The sequence below is a fragment of the Grampus griseus genome (assembly GCF_964374135.1).
Source record: "Grampus griseus genome assembly, chromosome: 14".
In the NCBI taxonomy this organism is placed as follows: Eukaryota; Metazoa; Chordata; class Mammalia; order Artiodactyla; family Delphinidae; genus Grampus; species Grampus griseus.
In genome coordinates, this window is record NC_139008.1 from 20,671,737 (window position 1) to 20,692,732 (window position 20,996).

The 20,996-nt window shown below is 46.1% G+C and overlaps 1 protein-coding gene and 1 pseudogene across 3 annotated transcripts in view; one reads left to right on the plus strand and one right to left on the minus strand.

Annotated features, from left to right (window-relative positions):
- The window catches only part of USP31 (ubiquitin specific peptidase 31), a gene marked incomplete at its 5' end in the record, with an annotated part of 69,907 nt that extends 49,766 nt beyond the window's left edge, over positions 1 to 20,141 (plus strand). The window contains 5 exons of one of the 2 annotated variants that reach the window (XM_082670801.1): positions 5,710 to 5,829; positions 8,070 to 8,295; positions 13,561 to 13,719; positions 15,294 to 15,446; positions 17,364 to 20,141. In XM_082670801.1, coding sequence (XP_082526927.1) covers positions 5,710 to 5,829; positions 8,070 to 8,295; positions 13,561 to 13,719; positions 15,294 to 15,446; positions 17,364 to 18,925 — 2,220 coding nt within the window. In that variant the 3' untranslated portion in view covers positions 18,926 to 20,141. The remainder of the gene's footprint in view (positions 1 to 5,709; positions 5,830 to 8,069; positions 8,296 to 13,560; positions 13,720 to 15,293; positions 15,447 to 17,363) is intronic. The other variant, XM_082670802.1, reaches the window with a different exon arrangement.
- LOC309832208 (T-complex protein 1 subunit zeta-like) lies at positions 905 to 4,960 on the minus strand (annotated as a pseudogene). The gene is made up of 2 exons: positions 4,928 to 4,960; positions 905 to 2,131 (listed from the first exon to the last, which is right to left on the minus strand). The product of its transcript is annotated as a T-complex protein 1 subunit zeta-like (transcript).
- Positions 20,142 to 20,996: the final 855 nt, after the last annotated feature.

The window sequence follows — 20,996 nt, forward strand, 5'->3', positions numbered from 1 at the left end:
GGCCCAGGGCAAGATGACAGTGGGGAAACAAATTATGCACCAGAAAACTCCCCAAGGATTTTTGCATTTACATAGGTTTTGCACATGTGATGTGCATCTTAGTGTTATTCCTCTTAGGATTTTAACAAAAAGTAGTTTAAATTTCTGGAAAACCTTGATTAAATGAAATGCTCTAGATGTGAACCTTTGTATAGTTCCTTTTTTTTTTTTTCTTTTTACTTTTTAATGGTTAATGATAAAGTTATATTTTTGTTTCAATTTAGAGATTTTAAATTATTTTCCTTAGTAACTAGATCAGTGGTTCTCAACTTTTTGGAACTAAGAACATAGGTGCCATTTTAATTAAAATTAATTAAAATTAAAAATTCAGTTCCTTAGTTGCATTAGCCACATTTCAAGGGCTCAGGAGACACATGTGGCTAGTGACTCGTATCGGACAGTGTAGATATAGACATAAAGTTCTCTTGGACAATGCTTTAGACTACTTAGCATAGTGTTTGCAGATCGTAGGTACTCAGTAAATATTTGAATGAATGGATGGACAAATAGTGGATAGGACCCTTGCCTATGTGTTTTTTTTTTTTTTCAACAGGAATATTTAATAACAAGGTAGATAACATGTTTATCTAACATATTTTTATATAACTGAAGCTAAAGCTAAACATCCTGTTATTGGATAAATATGGCCTGCTGTACGTGTGTACACTGCAGTGCAATTAAAAAAATACTGTAAATATAATTTCAGAACTTCAGAATTTGAATAGGTGCCAGTATTCTGTCCTTTTTTCATATGGGAAAAGAAAATGCCTTTGAAAATCATTTGAAGCTTGGAGCAAAATTCTATAGCTATATTCTTCATATCACTCTGGAGAGTCTTCATGATTCAGGTGATACAAGGGAAGCTTCAGTTCAGCCTTCCTTTCGGAGAAGACATTCCAGCTTTCATGATCTCACCAACCAGGAGAATATTGGTGGCAGTTACAGTGCAGGAGTGAAGAAGCTGTTTCTTTACATAGTAGTGTTCCCATATGCCTCCCATTGGCTTACCTGGGTTCAGGTCCACACCCACAAGCTGACCTGAATGTTCTGCTTGGACTCAAACTAGTGTTTCCTGAAGGTCCAAACCAGAGTTCTGAGCAAGAGCCTTGTGAATAGTGAGCACTGCGTTAGCGAATACTTGAACTCCCAAGTTGGGCCCTGCCCTTTACACTGACTGGGCTTTTATTTAATCAGGGCTTCTTCCATTGCCACTTGCACTGCACCAGTACCTGGAATGACACAGCCATCATCAATAACATTTTTAACAGCTGTCAAGCCACCTTTGATTGCATCTTTGATTTGCATGAGTGTGTACTTATTTGGTCCTTTGACCAGTAATGTGATGGACGTTACGTTTCTCAATTAAGTCAAACTTCTCTTCTCCCAGTGTGTAGTCATAGACAAGTCCTGCATTTCCCAAACAATCAGGGTTTAGGTCATCAATAGAATTTAGAGCTACCCCACCACGAGCAAGCGTCAGCCTTTCCACATTTCTCTTAGGTCCTTCTTTTGCAAGAGCATCTAAGGCAAAGGGGTCAATTCCCTTTTGATTAATAACAACAAATCCTTTATCTGAATCACCACCACACTTTCTTTCAAAGTTCTATTATTTTTTTAACTCCATCTTCAGCGAATTTTCTTTCAGTCTTCACTAATTTCTCTCTTCTGCACGCTTATTAAAAAAAAAGCCAGAATTCACTTGTTTTTTCATATTCTAATGGCACATTTCATATGAAGATGTATGCATCTTCTACTTTTTTTTCATATCAGGCTGCCATGTCCCATGATCCAAAACAAGACCTCTGATTAAGCTTGTATAGGTTTCAGATTTATGTTTCATCCCTGTGATCTCAACCATGAAGGGGTCACTACGTTCATCTTGTTTTTTAATGGCCAAAATGGAGTCCACTACAGCGTCTGTTAAAACGTCAGCAAGTTTAGCATGAATTTTAGTATGTAGAGATGTTCTGGCCACGTCTGTAAGTGTTTTTTCACTGTTCATCTCTTTGCATATTTTGACTAGTTGCCAAAACTGAAGTGCCTTTTTCTTTGCAGCTTCAAATCCTTCTGTTATTATTTTGAGATGAAGATCCTATAACGAACACATGGTTACAAAACCACCACTAATACTAGAGATCTTCAGTTAGATGCAACTATAGTTCGTGATAAAGCAGATTTATGGAAGGATGTTCTGGATCATTCATACCCTTTAATACAACTAATATGATGTGCTGACTTTCTGAATACTTTACAAAGGATAAATAAGCTTTCAGTGTAGAGGAAAAGAACAGACATTGCTCTAGCACAGAGCTGAAACCAAGGAACTAAGGCACTCTTGGTGTTCACTGGCAACAGGCCTTTGTGCTTTTTAAACCTCTCCAGGTTCAGGCGCCTTGAGAAACCTTGACGAGAGCTCTTGGAGTTCATCTGATTTTGAGTTGATGTTTAGGATCATAATTCTGGCTACTGATTCTTACTGCTCACTCTTGCATATAGGGAATCATGCAATTTCAGGGTCAGAGGGGGCTTTAAAATTTCTTTTTTCTAATGGTTGAGTTCTGCCTAATTTCAAATAGGTGATTATCCAGCCGCTGTTTTTCAGAGACACCATTTTCTCTTAGGGTATCTCTGATGGTGACTGACGTTAACCTGAAATATGTCCCTGGTTGCTACAGCCAGCAGGTGAACTCTCAGGTCGTCAAGAACAGAGGACAGGTCTTCATTTTCTTCTACTTGTTTGTCCTTCAAATATTTGAAAATAGTTTTCATCTTCTAAGTCTTTTCTCCCCCAAGCAGTTAACAGCTAATTCCTTTAATAGTTTTTCATTAGACGTATTTTTCCAATCTTGGGCTTATATAAATAATTGGCTTTGAAACTGGTTGATCACATGCTGTATGTAGCACCTTATCCTATTTAGCTTTTTTTTTTCTTAAATTGATTTGGGAGATGTCTGAGAATGTCACAAAGCTTAAAGGTGAGCAGATCTACTAGATGATAACATTGATCAGAACATCTGATCAGATCAGAACATCTCGCTGATCTTTCAAGCTAGCCAGATACATTTTAATAGGGCTTTGTTCATTCAATTCATGTCTGTTGAGTACACACTATGTGCCAGGTACTGTGCTAGGAACTGGGAATATAGCAGGGACCAAGACAGAGGAAGGTTGAGAAAAGAAATGAGGCCACTGTGGCTGGGGCACAGCAGGTGAGAGAATCCATCCTGGTCGTAAAATAACCCCAGCATGCCTAGCAGTGTCTGGCCCATGGAAGGCATTCAGCAAATCTATGCCACAGTGAACGAATGAATGAGTGTTCCTTGGGGAGCTCAGTCACTGGGTCCAAAAATAACAGTCCAGATATGGAAGAGGAGGAGGTCAGACTTAGCAGTGGGCTGTGTGACGATCACTTTGGGGTCGCGTTGTCTTCAAGCTCAGTATGATCAGCAGTGTCATGTGGGTGTCAGCCGCTGTTGGCTACCTAAGGATGCTTTAGAAACAGTGTCCAGAACTCAGATGGTGATAGCACTGCTCTTCTCATTACCTTAAATGTTCACTGTTAAGAGACTGACATCCCGGGGCACAAGCAGAGAGTGTGGATAGGGGATGGCACGGCTGAGTGTATCTTGACGAAGGAGACCTTAAGTGAGGATCTGATAGTTATTTTCACATACTTCGAGGGCCATCCTGTGGATAAGGGGTTGGACTTAATTGTATCTAAAAAGCAGAATTAGAGATTGGAAATTACAGGGAGAGTGATTTTGTCTTAATAAGAGGAAGAACTTTGTAACAGACTGCCTGAAAGTGGAACAGCTGCCTCTGGGGCTAGTCGTCTTCCTTGCTGGGCAGTTAGCGAGGCTGGCCACGCTCCAAGGGTGCTCTGCAGGCCTAGCAGCTCTTTGTGGCAGTTTACAACGAGATAAGTACAGAAGTCGAGCAATGTTGTAGAAACTGTCAAAGCTGCCAGACATTGTCTTGACATTCTTACTGTATCTTATCAAAGAGTATCTGTTTATGATGTATTGGAAATTAAAAAACAAATAAACAACAACCTGTTCCTTTACCGCGAGCACTGGGCTGATGGCCACATCTGTAGACAGCGTGTTAGCACAGATGTGGACATGCCAGATGACAGTTAGGTTCCTCCCGCCTAACTTTCTTTCTTTTTTTTTTTTAACATCTTTATTGGAGTATAATTGCTTTACAATGGTGTGTTAGTTTCTGCTTTATAACAAAGTGAATCAGCTATGCATATACATATATCCCCATATCTCTTCCCTCTTGCGTCTCCCTCCCCACCTCTCTAGGTGGTCACAAAGCACTGAGCTGATCTCCCTGTGCTGTGCCTGCCTAACTTTCTGATTCACTGCTATCCACCCAGACTTCTGTCTCCCCCCATCTTTCCTACACACATGACAGGATCTCCCTCTCAGGAAAAATAACTCCCTCACTTCTGCTTCCCTTTCAAACTACTGTGCTGGTCTTTCTCTTCTTTTCTGTGTAACTTTACCATTTAGTGATTTCAGGTCTTTCCCTTTCCTCCCTTCCAAACTCTTGTCATCTGTCTGACTTGCGTTTCTGACATTGCTCTCCGAAGTTCTCGGGGCCCATAGTTTGCTCAGTTCAGTGGCCTCTGCTCAGTCTGCATTTGACCTCTCCGTGGGCTATGGTACTGATAACCACCCTGTTCTTGCCACTCTCTTTTCTTGGTGTGCATAAAAGGAATGCTTCTGATTTGCCTATTTTTCTGACTGTGCAGCCTCAGGTTCTGGTGGTTTCTCGACCTTTGTGTTTCCCTTAAAAATCGGCCTTCTGCAAGATTCTGTCCTTGGCTTCTTTCTCTTCCATCTGAGTGGGCATTGCCATCTGTTTCCGTGGCTTCCCTTACCTCATTGTGTTGATGGTCCCAGATCTGACGCATCTTCTGAAATCCAGAGGAGATTTTAAAAATCTCTCTTACCAGACCTGCTCTGTTAGTACCTTTGTGCTGTCATCCTGAAACCCTTGCCTGCAGAGGTGACGTACGTGGATTCGAGGGCTCAGATGGATGTTGAGGAAGATCTTGTTGGTAGCAGGATGGGGAGGGTTGTTCGGAGCAGTTTGATGCTTGGGGGAGAGAGGACAATTAAGAGACTTGAGGAAGTCCAGGTAAGAGCGAGTGAGGACTTTGAATTACGGTGGATGGAGAGGAGGAGACGGGTGTGAGGAATGACAGAGAGTGTTACCTCGGATGGACGTGGAGCAGAGGAAGAGGGAAGGGTTTGAGGCTTTGGGTTAACCCCCCGTGTTCTGCTCTTGACGGGTGGTTGTGGTATTTGCTGGGGTAGGACATACAGGAGGAGGAGAAAAGGGAGCTATATTGATGGAAAGGCGACGAGTTGAGCTTGGGAGTGTGCTGAGCATGAGGTGCTTCTGTGGCATCTAACATCTCTGTGCAGTATTTACCTGGTTGGTCATTCCTTTTGGAGAGGTAGTCTGTTCAGCAAATGTTCGGGTGCCAGCTCTAGCCAGGCGCCACTCTTAATTGTGTTTTTCTGTCGGCTCCCATCGGACATGGTTTGGGGAGATCCAGCGCCGTGCCGCGCCCTGGCCGGGAAGTGTCTGGCCGTCTCCTGTAGCAAAGTCTTGCCTGAAGCGGCTCTTAACAGAAGTCGTGCTCCTTGTTTTCAGCTTGCCCCAGATGACGCCTGGCGTTGCCCGCACTGTAAGCAGCTGCAGCAGGGGAGCATTACCTTAAGCCTCTGGACTCTGCCTGATGTGCTCATTATACATCTAAAGAGATTTCGACAGGTAAGGAAACCCTCTGTCATAGGGAAAAAAGCTGTGACCAAGTTTCTTACGCCCCTTACTGGTGGGCTGTTGGGCGGGGAGCTCTTTGGTGTCCCTGTTTGATCCTGTGATCCTGTGTTGTCGCAGACACACATCTGCCCCTGCGTTTGGGGCCATGTGTTTTGCTCTTTCCCAGAGCAGTTTGCGCGTCCTGTGGCCCTTTAAATCCTCACCATTGTAGTTCATACTGCAGGTATTTTACTCTGTTCCTGAGGATTTGCTTTAGATTTGTAAATGTTGTGCTCAAGTAAGTGCACTTTGGGATTAAAAAAAAAAAGTTGAGCGCCTTTCTTGGGGGTGGGCAGAATTCTATTTCTGCCTAAAGTAATAACGGGTGTTGTCCTGCTTCCAAGGAGCAGTTGTACAGTTGTGGAGATGAGTCATAAATATATACAAAGAAAATCTGCTTTGAGTTGTGTTGCTTTGTGAGTCAGTTTCCCCACAGAGGCTCTCTCTTCCTAAGGTTAGAGTTGTCCTGGGCAGCCCCCTTGTAAGAGAGGTAAATGAGAGGTAAACGCTGGAGGAGTCTGAGCCTGGCGTAAGAAAGTTTGCATCTGAAAGATTAGGAGGAGGCCTGTACCGGGTGGGCTGGGAGCGGGGCTGCACATGTCTAGTGGCTGAGGGAGCAGCGGGTGCAGAGCGTGTGCAGGAGGCTGAAAGCTGAGGCCAGTGTGGCTGCAGCTCCGGGGGGTCGGGGGGAGAAAGGCGTACGTTGAGGTAGAAGAGCAGGCAGGGGCTGGTCGTCCAAGCAGTCCTTGTAGGCAGAGTGGGATTCTGAAGCAGGGAAGCAGCATGACCAAATTTGTGCTTGGAGAATTAGAGGCTACAAGGGTGAAGACAGGGAGACCTGAAGGAGGCCTTTGCAGTCACCGCGGGGGCGGGGCCGGCAGATGGCTCGCAGTGGAGTTGCGGCAGTGGAGATGGAGAGACCTGGATAGACTTGAGAGATGTCTAGGGCTGGCTGATGAAGTGACTGTGTCGGGGGCGTGCACATGGTCCCCAGGGTGGCCTTTCACACACAGGTTTGGGGTCCAGCTCCTGTAGTAGTGAGGAGTGGGCACTTGCCCTGAGTGTCCCAGCTGTACGCTTCCATTGGGATCTTTCGGGGGACAGCCAGTTGAGGGTTTGAACCCAGCTTCTCTGTCTCTTTCCATACACACAGACTGGCTTCCTTTGCTTTCTGTTTCTTTTGAAGCCATATCATCACCCTTCCAGCGCCCCAGCTCAAAACTGCAGTGTCATCTTTGACTCTTCTTTCCCTGTCACCTAGGCAGTCACCTCTTCGGCCTGGTTGTGCCTCTCCACTGCGTCCTGTACGTGTCCCCTTCTCCCCATTCTTGCTGTCATCCTGCCAGTTCCAACTTCTGATACTTCCGAGCTGGTTGCAGTTGCAGTGTCTTTTCATTGGTTTCGTAACCTACACTGCTCTTCCCTTTCTACCATGTTTTGGGCACTACTTAATGACAGCTCTGATGGCATCACCTCCTCCCTCAAAGCCTCAGTGCTTCTCCCTTGACTGCAGGACAAGGTCCAGGTTCTTTAGCCTGACCTTCCTGACCATGCAAGACCCATCCTACCTTTCTCTTAGGAACATTTTTCTTCCCTTAGTAGGTCCATAGTTCCTTGGGATGGGAATTATCTGTGCCCGATTAATTTTTTAAAGCTCCCATAGACACAGGAAACATTCGGTAAATATCTACTCAACTGATGGTTGGATTTCCCAGTGGGCTTAATGGGAAATACAGATTGCCCAAGATTGTCAACTAAATGACTATATTAAGTTAAGTCACTGTTAACTGTTAATTTGTCGGAGGAGTTGGGGAGGAAAGAGTCCCTGTTCTGTGAACGGCTGTTCTGTGCCAGCACTGTGCTTTCCCTTCACATATGTTGTTATTCCATTACTTTTCATGCCTCTTTCGTGATAGAGGTTTCAGGATGAACCCTTTATCAGGTAAGGCAATGAAGGCTCATTAACCCTTATATGTAGATCATCGCTGGTTCCATTTTTGGTGATATTAAAACCTGTTCCTCCAGTTAGATAAAACTGTTAATCTGTTTCCCTGTGTTGTATGTGTCTTTGGAAACATCAGATAGGTAACTCAACCCTACTTCAGTTGATAGGGTCTGCCTTTCACGCTAAACTGATCTACCATCTGCTTGCACGAAAATATCATCAGAACTTGTTTTTCTTCTTGCCACAGGAAGGAGACAAGCGTATGAAACTTCAGAACATGGTGAAGTTCCCTCTGACTGGCCTGGACATGACACCTCACGTGGTTAAGAGAAGCCAGAGCAGCTGGAGTTTGCCATCCCATTGGTCTCCATGGAGACGGCCCTACGGACTCGGGCGGGACCCTGAGGACTACATCTATGACCTGTATGCTGTGTGCAATCATCACGGCACCATGCAAGGGGGGCACTACACAGGTCTGCAGCGCGAGAGGCCGGGCGCCTGTGCTGACGATTCCTCCCGACATGTTTTGCTTGTGACAGGGTTGCTTTGCTTCAGAACCTCGCTTTCTCTTCCAGCAGGCAGTGTGCCAACCGTGAGGGCAGTTTTCATCCTTTGGTTCTCTGCCCTGAGTTAGATCGTCTGGTCGGGCTCTGACCCAAGCAGGGAATGGTGTGTGCAGATGGGTGACATCGTCTGGCTCACCCTGGACTTGCTTTCTTGACCTCACCTGCATGCCCCGTTTAAGGTTTTGCTCTGCTTCCTTGAGGACCTAACATCTCTTTTATTTGGAGTGGTTGTGAACCACTTTTATAGTGTCTTTAGAGTGACTTGGAAGGGGGTTTCTTTTTGCTGTATGGTTAAATTTACTTTTTCATTTGTCAAAGCAATAGTGCTCATCATATGAAATTTAGACTAGAGAGAGACAGACGGAACAGTGCTATCAACCCACGAGATTATCACTCAGAAATAACCCATGAGATTAGTGCTCAAAAAATGGGAACATTTTTAGAAACTGTGGTAAAATATACACAACAAAATTTACCGTTTTAACCATTTTTAAGCATACGGTTCAGTGTCATTAAGTACGTTCGTATCTTTGTGCAACCATCACCACTGTCCATCTCCAGAGTTTCTTTCATCTTCCCAAATTGAAACTCTGCATCCATTAAACAGTAACTTCCTGTTTACTCCTCGCCCATCCCCTGGCAGCCACCATTCTTTCTATGAATCTGACTGCTCTAGGTACCACATGTAAGTGGAATCATACAGTATTTGTCCTTTTGTGTCTGGCTTATTTCACTTAGCATAATGCAGTCAAGATTCACCCACTTCGCATCGTCTGTCAGAATTTCCTCTTTTTAAGGCTGATAATATCCCATTGTATGTAGGTGACATTTTGATATGTGGTGTTTCCTTCCAGTGTTTTTCTGTACGTTCTGGCCATTATTTTATACTGTTGTGATTGGCCTGATTGGCCTTTTTTTTAAATGTCCAGTGCTCTGTTCAGGTGAACCTTTATGGAATACCTCCTCTACGTCCTGCTTGCACTGGGCTGTGTCACATCAGAGACACACTGGAAATGAAAAGATCTCGACGTCTGTCTTCCAAGAGAGTAATCAAGTGTAGGTACACTTAAAATGAAAGAGCAGGATGTGTATTAGGTCCTGTGGTTGAAGTGTGAACAGAGCAGGGGCTGGAGGAGAGAGTGGTCAGAGCAGCCTCCTCCTGGAGGGTCAGGAGAAGCTATTGGGATTAGTAACCTGCTGCCTACACGTGAGGCCCTTATGGGCTAATGGGGCAGACGCTTAATTTTTTTTTTAAATAAATTTATTTGTTTGTTTTTATTTTTATTTATTTTATTTTTGGCTGCGTTGGGTCTTCGTTGCTGCACGGGCTTTCTCTAGTTGCGGCGAGCAGGGGCTACTCTTTGTTGCAGTGCACGAGCTTCTCATTGCAGTGGCTTGTCTTGTTGCGGAGCATGGGCTCTAGGCGCGCGGGCTTCAGTAGTGTGGCATGTGGGCTCAGTAGTTGTGGCTCATGGGCTCTAGCGCGCAGGCTCAGTAGTTGTGGCGAACAGGCTTAGCTGCTCCGTGGCATGTGGGATCTTCCCGGACCAGGGCTTGAACCTGTGTCCCCTGCATTGGCAGGCGGATTCTTAACCACTGTGCCACCAGGGAAGTCCCAACAGACGCTTAATTTTTGTAAATATTATTTTTAATGACCAAAGAATATTCAGTTGATGGAACTCTAATGTGATATAACCATTCCCCATTGTTGAACACAGATATTGTTTCTGGTTTTTAACTTTGAAGATAACTGATGGACATATTTGTGTGTAGTCACCTTTTCTGTACTTTAATTCTGTATTTCCTTGAGATTGAGTCTCAGAAATGGAATTATTGGGTTAAGGGCATTCATGCATGCTGGGGAGGCAGGTAGATTTGGGGGCTTCTTGCTTGGACATCTGTATGTCGGGGGACTTGATGTGAGGGTCCTCCTACTGTAGAGGTGGCCAGGACTCAGATTTCTGCGTCCTTCTCACTCAGCCTATTTGGCATGAACACTTCTCTGGGACTTTTTGTTTCTGCAGTTCAGTGGTTTCTGCAGCAAGACCCCAGGGTGCTAGTGATTCATAAAGGTAGGGGGAGGTAGAGGAGGGTAGGCTGTGCCAGTTGGTGTTTCAGTCTCTCTGAGACTGTTCCCCGGCAGTTAACCCTGAGACCCCTGCAACATGGTGAAGGAGCCTCTCGGGCCCCAGACCCCCTCCTTGGCCCAGCACAGTTACTCTCTCAACCTGCTCTTCCTCGGGAGACAGGGGACGTGGAGTGTGACTGGACACAACAATCTTTTGTTCTCGAAACCTGTTTAGTTCTAGTTCTTTCAGTACGCTGCCGGCAGCAGTCACTTGTGAGAGGAATCATCCCGACCTGGAGCGTATCTCGTAGTGGAGCCGTTTGGATGGCCTCTACTTGCCCTCGGAAGTACTTGAAGGAGAAAAAGGGGACAGAGGATCTATTGAAAAGTCCGTAGAAGACAAAGTTAATATTAATTAAATGCTTAAGTATGTTTTACCTCGTGTTTTGGTTTAAGCCAAATTTTAATACTGTATTTTGTGTCTTACATATGTTATATTTATATTTTGGGGGGCCACTTGTATGATAAGTGTTGTGTTTCTAGTTGGATTTTTGCTTTTGTGGCATTCCCGGTCATATCTGCATTCTTCCATACTGAGTCACAGAGTTATATACTCAGGGACTCTGAGACTTGAAAGGGACTTAGAGGGAATTTAATTTCACTGATTAGCTGGTGAAGCAGTGCCTTTGCCAGCGTCACTGGTTGGTGTTCACGTAGCTTCAGCTTTGGTAGAGAATCTCCTGTGTGTAACAGTGTTTCTCAGGAAAATATGGGTGAGCACGTTGTGTGGTTTCTAGCAAGAAATTGTTGAGGAAAATCGGACAGTGCCAGATTTTCACCTGTCATGTTGCTCTTTGTATAGCATAGACTCTGGAAAGTGCCCGGAAACCCATAACTGCCTTGGAGGCAGTACAAATTAGGGAGAGGAGTATGGGTTAGAAGCTAGACACGTGTTCCTAGCTCTGTGACCTTAGGTGGGTAACCTTATTCAAACCTGGCGACCATGTGAGGGAGGCAGAAGTGCTCGTGCCTGCCTCCTGGGGCCTGTTACCGACGAGGGGCTCGTGGTAAGCATCCCTTTCCCGTGCTTAGGCCATACGGCTGCTTTTCTGATGAGAACATTTTAAGTACCTCAGCATTGTTGAGTTAAAGATACCTTGTTTTTAAGCTTTCATTTGGAGTGTTTATTTTAATGTGTTCTTTTATTTTGCACTGGTTCTAACTATAATTACATGGTACATGTATGGCTGACTTGTGTAAGGAGTCTAGAACAGTGCTTCTCAAACCATCTGTGATGAGGAACCTTTAAAAAAATTTCTTAAACCTTTTTTTAAAATGTCCAATTCTTCATGAACCAGTACTTTTGCAAAAACACGATAAAAGTATCATACAGTATCAGATTGCTATGAATGTTTTTAAATGCTTACCTCGTTGTGGTGCTTATCTCATGGACTGGCACCGGTCTGTGAGCCACAATTTGAGTAGCACTGGTCTAGGAAATACTTCAGAAAATAGCGCTGGGAAGAAAAGCACATAGAATTATTTTATAAATACGTCATTGACCCATTCATGAGTCCCTGTGCTGCCTTAGTTTCCACACCGTGACGGAGGACAGACCATCCTGAGGAGAAACGGACTGAAGCTGGTACAGGCTGCTCCGTCACCTCCTCTCGGGCGCGTTCCCCCTTACAGACCTCCCACTCCCACTCCCGAATAGCAGCCCCTCACCGGCTGGGTCGTTCATCCGGCAAGCCTGATGACACCACTGACCAAGCAGTCGCTGTTTTACCAGCTGCATTTGCTGCTTGTGTCTCCCTTTCTCTGCCGTCTGGTTCCAGTGAGTCCACAGCTGCAGACGACTTTCCTCCCTACAGTCAAAGGTTCTTCTTCTGCTCTTCTTTTTCGGGAAAAAGAAGAGCAGAAGTATAGCCCTTCCTCTTCCGGGTCCCTTTCGTCTCCTAGGAGTCCATACTTAGCAAAGTGGTTGTGGCCTGTCGAGGGAGTCACTCCTGGTGCCACTCGGGGCCTTATGTGTCCTGCCCCTGGGGCCCTACTGAGCCTGTTCCAGCGTTCAGCTAAATATTCCAGCACTCGTTTATTTTCACCCCAATAAATGGGTCTTTTTAGAAAGAATTGTAAACGTGTACGTTTCTGGATCAAGCTTATCACACTCCTTGATGATTCACAGGATGATGTGTCTCCAGGAACGCTGAGCTGTGTCCTCGCTGGTACTTGAGTGCTCTTTATTTTTATCTCAGCTTAGAGTTTGGACTGGAGGGAAGGCCGCATGCATTCGTGAGCTCCAGTGTTCTCAGTTTGCCAGGGGCCTTCCAGCAGGCATCATTTGTGCTACCTCTGAGGGAGGCAGGGTGGGATAAGGCTTTAAGCTCAGGGACTAGATAATCCTGTAATGAGCTGGCCCCTGCCCTTCACCAGCTGCATGACCTTGGGCAAGCTGGTTCATCTTTTTGAGCCTCTGTAAAATGGCAATGATAATAGAACAAATTTCATAGGATCAAGTGAGATGCACATAATAAGTGCTAAACAAATGTTAGCTACTGCTCTCATTAATATCATCATTTCTAGTTCTGTTGTTTTCTGACTCTAAGAAACACTAAACTGTTACAACATGCTTGAAACAGGGTTTCTGCATACTGGTACAGTAACATTTTTGCTGGGTAATTCTGCATTGTGGGGACTGTCCCGCGCATGGTGGGACGTGTAGTGGCGCCCCCTGGTCTCTACCCACTAGATTGCACTAGCATCCTACCCTCCCCACGCCCCCACCCCCAGTTGTGACAGTCAAAAATGTGTCCCCTGGGGCAAAATCATCTCTGGTTGAAATCCACTGGTTTAAAGAAGTATATTGTGTTTTCTAAAATTAAATAGAATTTCATCCATTTGGAATAGTTTGGAATTTCTTGAAACATTTTGCCTGAGTGTGATTTAGAATTTGGATTTCTTACCTCTTTCTGTATTCCTATCTGCAGCCTTAAAAAGTTCTTGAATTAATTACATGAGCCAAAGACATGGTGTCTGTGGGTCAAGTGGAGTGGCCGTTGCGGCCGCCCTGGTGCTGATCGCTGATGGGCTCTTTTTGGCAGCATACTGCAAGAACTCCGTGGACGGCCTCTGGTACTGCTTCGACGACAGTGACGTGCAGCAGCTGTCGGAAGACGAGGTCTGCACGCAGACGGCGTACATCCTCTTCTACCAGAGGCGGACAGCTATACCGTCATGGTCGGCCAACAGCTCGGTGGCAGGTAAGGCCACTCTACTCTTGGGTGGTTTGTTTTGAGAGCAGAAAATTGTAGTTGATGGTCCAGAGAACTTCTCCAGGAGGTCTCATGATTCTGTTGGTTGGATCAGATTAATTCTCAGGTTTGCATTTAATCTGGAAACCAGAATGGTTGCAGTTAAAGGAAATGGGGGTGGAATGTGCCAGCAGCTGTGAACCAGGAGTTCCCGTGGAGGTGAAGTGGAGCCTGGCTCAAAGCACGCTCGTGGTGTTTACTTACGGAGTAAATAAACGAGTGAGGGAGCTAAGAAGCAGCGCAGCACACTGCTCTCAGAGTCGAGGGACTGGAAATAGAACTAAGACTTGGCTTTGCCACATTTTGGTCGGGTTATCTTCGAGCATGTCCCACCCAAGCCACATATGTGTCATCTGTAATATGGGTGTACTGATCCTACCTGCCTCATGGGTTCGTTGTGTGAAACAGATTAGGTAAATGTGCATTAAATCCTTTGGTAAAGGGTAAAGCACCATTAGAAATCGTTCTTTTTTCCACTAAGGTTGGCCTATTCTGTTAGGGGAGGCTGTAAAAATATTAGATGGCTTGGATTTAGTTTGACGGGATCTAGCCTGTTGTGCTTATTAGTAAATGCAGGAACCAGTACCTACGCGTGACGTCGGTGCAGCCACACACAATCCGAACAGGGGGACGAATGCCTCCTAATGCAGGGTTGGAGTTTAGAGAATAGGACAGAGGATTGGGACATGGCAGTGTGTGATCAGTTATTAATCCCTGCTCCCCTTGAAGCGTGCGAGGGCTAAGTTGGAAGCCGCTAAAAGGAAGCATCACGGAAGCAGAGTGAGCCCTGCTGGAGTCAAACCCCACCCAGTACAGCCGTCTGTCCGTAGCCGCTCTTAGTTCCCAGAAAGTGGGAACTCCAGGGCTCTAGTGCCGTCCCTCAGTGCTTTCCAGAGTCTGAGATAGGCTCAGAAATGACACCCTCTTGAGATCTACTCTAGAAAGTCATGTGTCTTCATGTTCTCCATTTCAAGAGCAGTTTCTGTTGCTCCAATATATATTTAAGGGCCTCCCTGGAACAGACAGGACACAATGGCACGTGGCCTTGTGTGTGCATGTGTGTGTGTGTTTATATATTAATATTGTGAAAATGATTTAAAAATTCCACCACACAGGCCTAGAAGATAACAGTACACCGCTGCTTGCTTTTTTTTCCTCTGTGTCAGAAGTATTCCTGCAAGTGCTTAGAACAGTGCCTGGGGTGTAGTGCTTAATAAATGTTTGTAGAATAGATGAGTATATGCACGATTGTATCTGTTCCATTCTGTTGCCAGCACTAAGACTCGGACTTTGCGTTCTGAAGTAGCCATCCCTGTACTTGGATTTTATTACTGCAAACGTGTGTGAGCGTCTGTCCTTTTCATCCCAACAGGCGACGTTCGAGCGGGCACAGCGTGGGCCTGGGAGTTAGTGCTGACCTGGCGGTGAGGTCCCCCGCCGCCCGGGCAGCAGCCCTTGGTGAGGGCGTGTGTGGCACAGGCAGGATTCTGGCCTGACCTCGGCGCCCACTTCCTTTCCTGCAGGCTCCACAAGTTCCTCCTTGTGTGAACACTGGGTGAGCCGTCTCCCGGGGAGCAAGCAGGCCAGCGTGACCTCTGCAGCTTCCTCCAGACGCACCTCCCTAGCCTCGCTGTCTGAGTCTGTGGAGATGACTGGGGAAAGGAGTGAAGATGATGGTGGGTCTGGGTTTCGGTGACAGATTTCCAAAATGGCAACTCACGGACACAGCACGGGCTCCCTCATGTCGAGGAGCATTTTATATAACAGGGTCATTTGCTCTTCCTCTGTGACCTAGCACTTCTTCCTTCCACTCCATTGTTTTCCACTTTTAAGGTCTAATGTGGAGGCTGGGGCTTTAACTCTGTACAGTAATGTATGTTTTTTTTCAAAGCGCTGTTTAAAGTCTTCAGAGCAGCTGTGAGGGGACTCAGCGAGGTTGTGGTTTGCCGAGGGCTGCCTGGTGTGCGGGGCCTGGCGTGGAGGCTCCTGACTCGCTCAGCTTCTCGCCTTCCCACCACGCTGTCTCCCCTGGAGGGATCTGTGGTGTGCCCTTGTGGGTGCAGAGCATCTAGAACAAAAGCTGTTGCCTTTGCATAAAGGTAGTTTTTAGGAATTTTGAAGATAGTCACAGTATAAAAGCTTTGAAAATCTGATAAAAATTGAGCTCCAGTGTTTTGCCTTCAGCTGCCGCTTGAGTAGTGGCGGAACAGCCCTCGGTTCTCACGGGGACCCCAGGTGGTGTGGGGAGGGTCGGGCAGCCAGAGCCCTGAGAGCTGGGAGGAGCAGGGGAGAGTGAGCTCAGCTTCTATAACGAGGACAGTGACTCATCCCCCAGCAAGCCTCATTCTGTGGTCAGCAGTTCCATCACGTCCAGTAGCCGCTCCTAGTGGCGCTCAGGAGGCTGGAAGAGGAAGGCCAGACGAGAGCTCTGTCGCAGCTCCAGCTCTACCCCTGCTTCTGGCTGTTGCTTCTTTTTTTTGTAGAAAAAGAGTCTTGGGCTGTAACTGTGAAGCTCCTGTCTGTAGCTCCTGACATTTTATGAAAAACTGACCAGTGAACCTTGGCTTGTTAATTATTTAGAGGTTATTTTCAACACAACCTTTAAACCTAGAATTCACTGTTGTTTTAACAGTAAGCCTAGATATGGTTTGGCTCCGGTCTGTTTTTAAACGGTGTAGTTGGCGAAATCGATATCAGCACCATCATCGTGCAGTGGTGCTGGGTGGTGCCCACAGAACAGGGCCTATCTCTTAGGATCTCATCCAGACAGAGTTTTATTAATACCACAGCTACAGCATCAAGTGTGTGGAGAATTTAATTTAGAATATTTTCTGTGGAAGTTTTAAGTCACTTAAAATAGGAGTATAGTGTTCTAATTATGAATATTTTCCTTGGAGGCTTTCCACTGATTGCTTTCATAGTCAACGATTACAGGCCAGCCTACCTGTGGCATTGAGTTGGGGGGGAAGGGGTTGCGGTTCTGGTGTTAGCTCTGCCTCTGTTTGTGTGATCTTGGGCAAGGACTGCACTGCTGTGGGCCCCAGTGTTCTTAATAGGATGAAGAAGCTGTAAATGAAGTAGCTCACATTTATTGAGCAGCTGTGCAGTGCCAGGTGCCTTGCTGGGCACAGGACTTTTAAGATTTTATTTAATTCTCATAGTAGCTCTGTGAGTTACAACAAGGGTCAGCAGACTATAGTCCACAGGCCAAATATGGCCCCTGCCTTTATTTGTGTAAAAAAAAAAAAAAGTTTTATTGGAACACAGCCACGCCCATTTGTTTGTGTTGCCTGCGGCTGCTTTCGCACTAGGGTGGCAGAGTTGAGCAGCTGGCCCACAAAGCCTAAAATATTTACTGTCTGGGCCTTTAGAGGAAAAGTCTGCTGACCCCTGATGTCGAGCAAGAAGGTGGTTTGCTGATCCCCAAGTTAGAATGCCCATATTTCAAGGTAAAGGAACTGGGCTCAGAAGAGTTAAACTCACATGACTACTCCTTGACCCCAGACCCCTTGATTTCCTACCGTCTTAGATGGATGTCCTAGTAAGGACATTTGGTAGGTTTAGCTTAACGACACTCTCTTTGCTGCATTCAGGAGGTTTCTCAACTCGACCGTTCGTGAGAAGCGTCCAGCGCCAGAGCTTGTCATCCAGATCTTCTGTCACCAGCCCCTTGGCCGTCAATGAAAATTGCATCAGACCTTCCTGGTCCCTGTCTGCTAAGCTGCAGATGCGTTCCAGTTCCCCTTCCCGCTTCTCAGGGGACTCTCCGATTCACACCTCCGCCTCCACCTTGGAGAAGATCGGGGAAGCAGTGGACGACAAGGTTTCCATCTCTTGCTTTGGTAGCTTGAGGAACCTGTCCAGCAGTTACCAGGACTCAAGCGATAGTCACAGTCGACGGGAGCACAAGGCTGTGGGTCGGGCCCCTCTGGCTGTCATGGAGGGTGTGTTCAAAGATGAGTCAGACACCCGCAAGTTGAACTCCAGTGTTGTAGACACACAGAGCAAAAGCTCAGTACAAGGGGATCCATTGCCCCCCATATCGGGTCCATTTGATAACAATAACCAGATTGCTTATGTGGATCAGAGCGATTCTGTAGACAGCTCTCCAGTCAAAGAGGTGAAACCTCCAAGCCAGCCAGACTCCCTCGCAAAGAAATCGGAGAGCACAGCCAGCAGATCCCCCGGCTCCAGAGGCGCTCCTGAGCCAAACAGAAGCTTGCGGAAGGGGAGGCCAGTCTTGGCCAGCCAGGAATCATCTCTTTCCAGTACATCCCCTTCTTCTCCTGTTCCTGTAAAAGTTTCTGTAAAGCCCTCCCGCTCCCGAAGCAAAGCCGATTCTTCTTCCAGGGCCAGTGGACGGCATTCCTCCCCTGCCCGCCAAAAGGAGTCCTCCCCCAAGTCCCAGGACTCCGTGTCATCTCCTTTGCTCCAGAAGCAGAAGTCAGCTTCTTCCCTCACTGACAGTGCTTCCTCCTCATCCGCCAAAAAAGCCTCAGGCCCTGCCCCGAGGGGCCCCTTCCCTCCTGGGAAGAGCAGGACTTCAGACAGGAGCTTAAGCAGAGAGGGCTCCAGACAGAGCCTGGTTTCCGACAGAGCCAGCGTCACCTCCAGCCCCAAACCCAGTTCGCCTCGCGTGAGCCAGGCCAGAGCCGGGGACGGCAGGGGGGACGGAAAGCACGTCCGCAGCTCCTCCATGGCCAGCCTGCGCTCCCCCAGCATGAACATGAAGGCCGGTCTGAAGAGGGACAGCAAGTCGGAGGACAAGGGGCTGTCCTTCTTCAAGTCAGCCTTGAGACAGAAGGAAACCCGGCGGTCAACGGATCTTGGCAAGACAACCTTGTTGTCCAAGAAGGTGGGCGGGAGCTCAGTCAAGTCCGTCTCTAAGAGTGCAGTGGATGACAAGGCAGAGAAAGGCTCCCAGGCGCTAGGCTCCCAGCAGCCAAATGTGAATGCAGTTGGAAAAGAGCAGCTTGCCTCCAAGGACCCTGCTTCTGCTAAACATTCCCTGCTGTCCGCTCGCAAATCCAAGTCTTCCCAGCTAGATTCTGGAGTGCCCTCGTCTCCTGGTTGCAGGCAGTCTGCTGAGAAATCCTCAAAAAAGTTACCTTCTAGCATGCAAACCAATGCACGGCCTTCTCAAAAACCTCAGTGATATTTCTGCAATCCAAGTGTTTTATCTGTAAAGATGTTAATTTATTTAGAACCCCTTCCCTCCCACCAAAGCCCTCTATGCTTTTGTTTTGTATTTTTTGGGTCACGTGCCTGACGTACGTGCGTGTGTGTGTGTGTGTGTGTGTGTGTGTGTGTGTGTGTGTAGAATTCAATTGCAAATTGTTAAAAGCATCGCCTTATTCTGCCATTGAACCAAATAACAGCCATAGGCAAAGCATTGATACCCAGTTAACTGGAATAATTGCAGACGATACCCTGGACAGTCCCTTTAGCAACTGTACATATTTCTTTCTAGAGAACTCTAATGACTTTCGTTGGACACTAGGGAATTGAAACCTGTGACCCAGTTAAGCTGTCGTTAGCGTGCTCTGTAGAAGGATGAATTATTTGACTTGGGTCTCATCTGAGCGGAATTTGTCCTCACCGCGTGCGGATTGTCGTGTGGCACCGGAAGCTCTAAAAACTGTGACACTAACAGTGAAACAAACCGAGGGAAGACTGTCGCTTTCTGCACTTTGGCCCCATCTACCAGTCTTTGTAAAGGGCAATATTTTAACACTAATGTTTCTCAGGTATATACTCAGCTAGTCTAGGATGGGTGCGCACATCAGTGAAAGGATCGAAGAAGAAGGTGGCTGTGGGTGGCTGTCATTTCTTCTACTGCCACAGATAGAAGTTTTTAGAGGTAGAAATGAAGTCCTTCACCACCTTCATATCTGCAAAGATGTCTGTACCATAAGCTGTCTTGACCCTTGGGGTATGTCCTAAGAGGTGGCAAACTGGATAGCTGGAAAGCCAGTCGCTAGTCGTTAAATTCTTTTTTTTCCTTGTCAGTTTGCGAGCTGAGGTCATTGGGATTTTGAAGTGTAGTAGAGCAGTTAATACCTTTGAAAGAGTCCTGGAGAAAAAAAATGGATTCTAAACTGAATGCATAAATCTGCCATTTTCCTTCTCTGGTGTTGCTTTTTTCCACGTTAGAAGTTGAAAGCTCCACGCTGCACCATGTGTGCATGCCTTTGTTTCCTCATCTTGTAATTTGGAGAGGAAAGAAGTTGCCTAATGCCAGCAGTTAGTGATGGTATGTTAGAACGATGTGTGACAAAGTGTTATATGCACACTTCTGGTCCTGCCTGTCAGTCTTAGTTGTGACTGTTTTTCAGGAACTCATTTATTTCTTCTTTGTGCTGAAGATTTAATCTCTTACCCAGAAACTCACAAGCAGGATGGAGCATGTTCCATCTGGCATTGTCAGTGCAAGTTGCATTTCTTGTTTAGCAAAAAAAGGGAACCTCACAGAAATCCAAAGATAAGCAAAATTATATATATATATATATATAAAATTTCAGGCTTTTAGGAGGTATTCTGGAATTTTGTGCTTTTTTTTTTTTTCACTTTTTTTAAATGTCAAGAGAGTCATAGTTCCAATTCTCTTTGAATAGCATTTGTCACTTTGCCATGAAATACAGCATGCTAAGTTTATATGCTTTTACATATTAACTTTTTTTTTAAGTCATGGACTCTTCAGGTTCTTCCTGAACTCTGTGCACAGATCCATTTATAATCTCCCTTTTCAGTATTGCTGTGTGAAGTGACTATAACACATATTACATGCTTAGCTATGAATTCTGCACTGCCCTGTCTTTTTTTTCCTTTCTTTTCTATGAATACCTCTTGGGAAATGTTTCCAGTAAGTTACTTAACTTTATTTTGCTGCTAATTTGAGCATTAGCAGGTAACTTGCAGGTCTGGAGGCCATTTATGTTGAGGGTCGCTGGAATTTTAGACCCTTGCAGTGTTTAAGACCTACACGTTCAGCCTTGTGAGAGTTACACTAGTGCTCCATGAAATTCACTTACTGTGAGCCTGTCACCCATTGCACTCGATCCTGACTCACCACTTTGCTTGGTGTCCTCGTTTCACCGTACAGACGTCTGGTTTCCCAAAGCAGCCTTACTCTCCCCTGCTGGGCTGTGACTGCCTTCGATCTTGTTGTTGCGTCCAACGGCACATTGACAGCCTGATCCATGTGTAGCCACTTCGAGTTTTCCTGT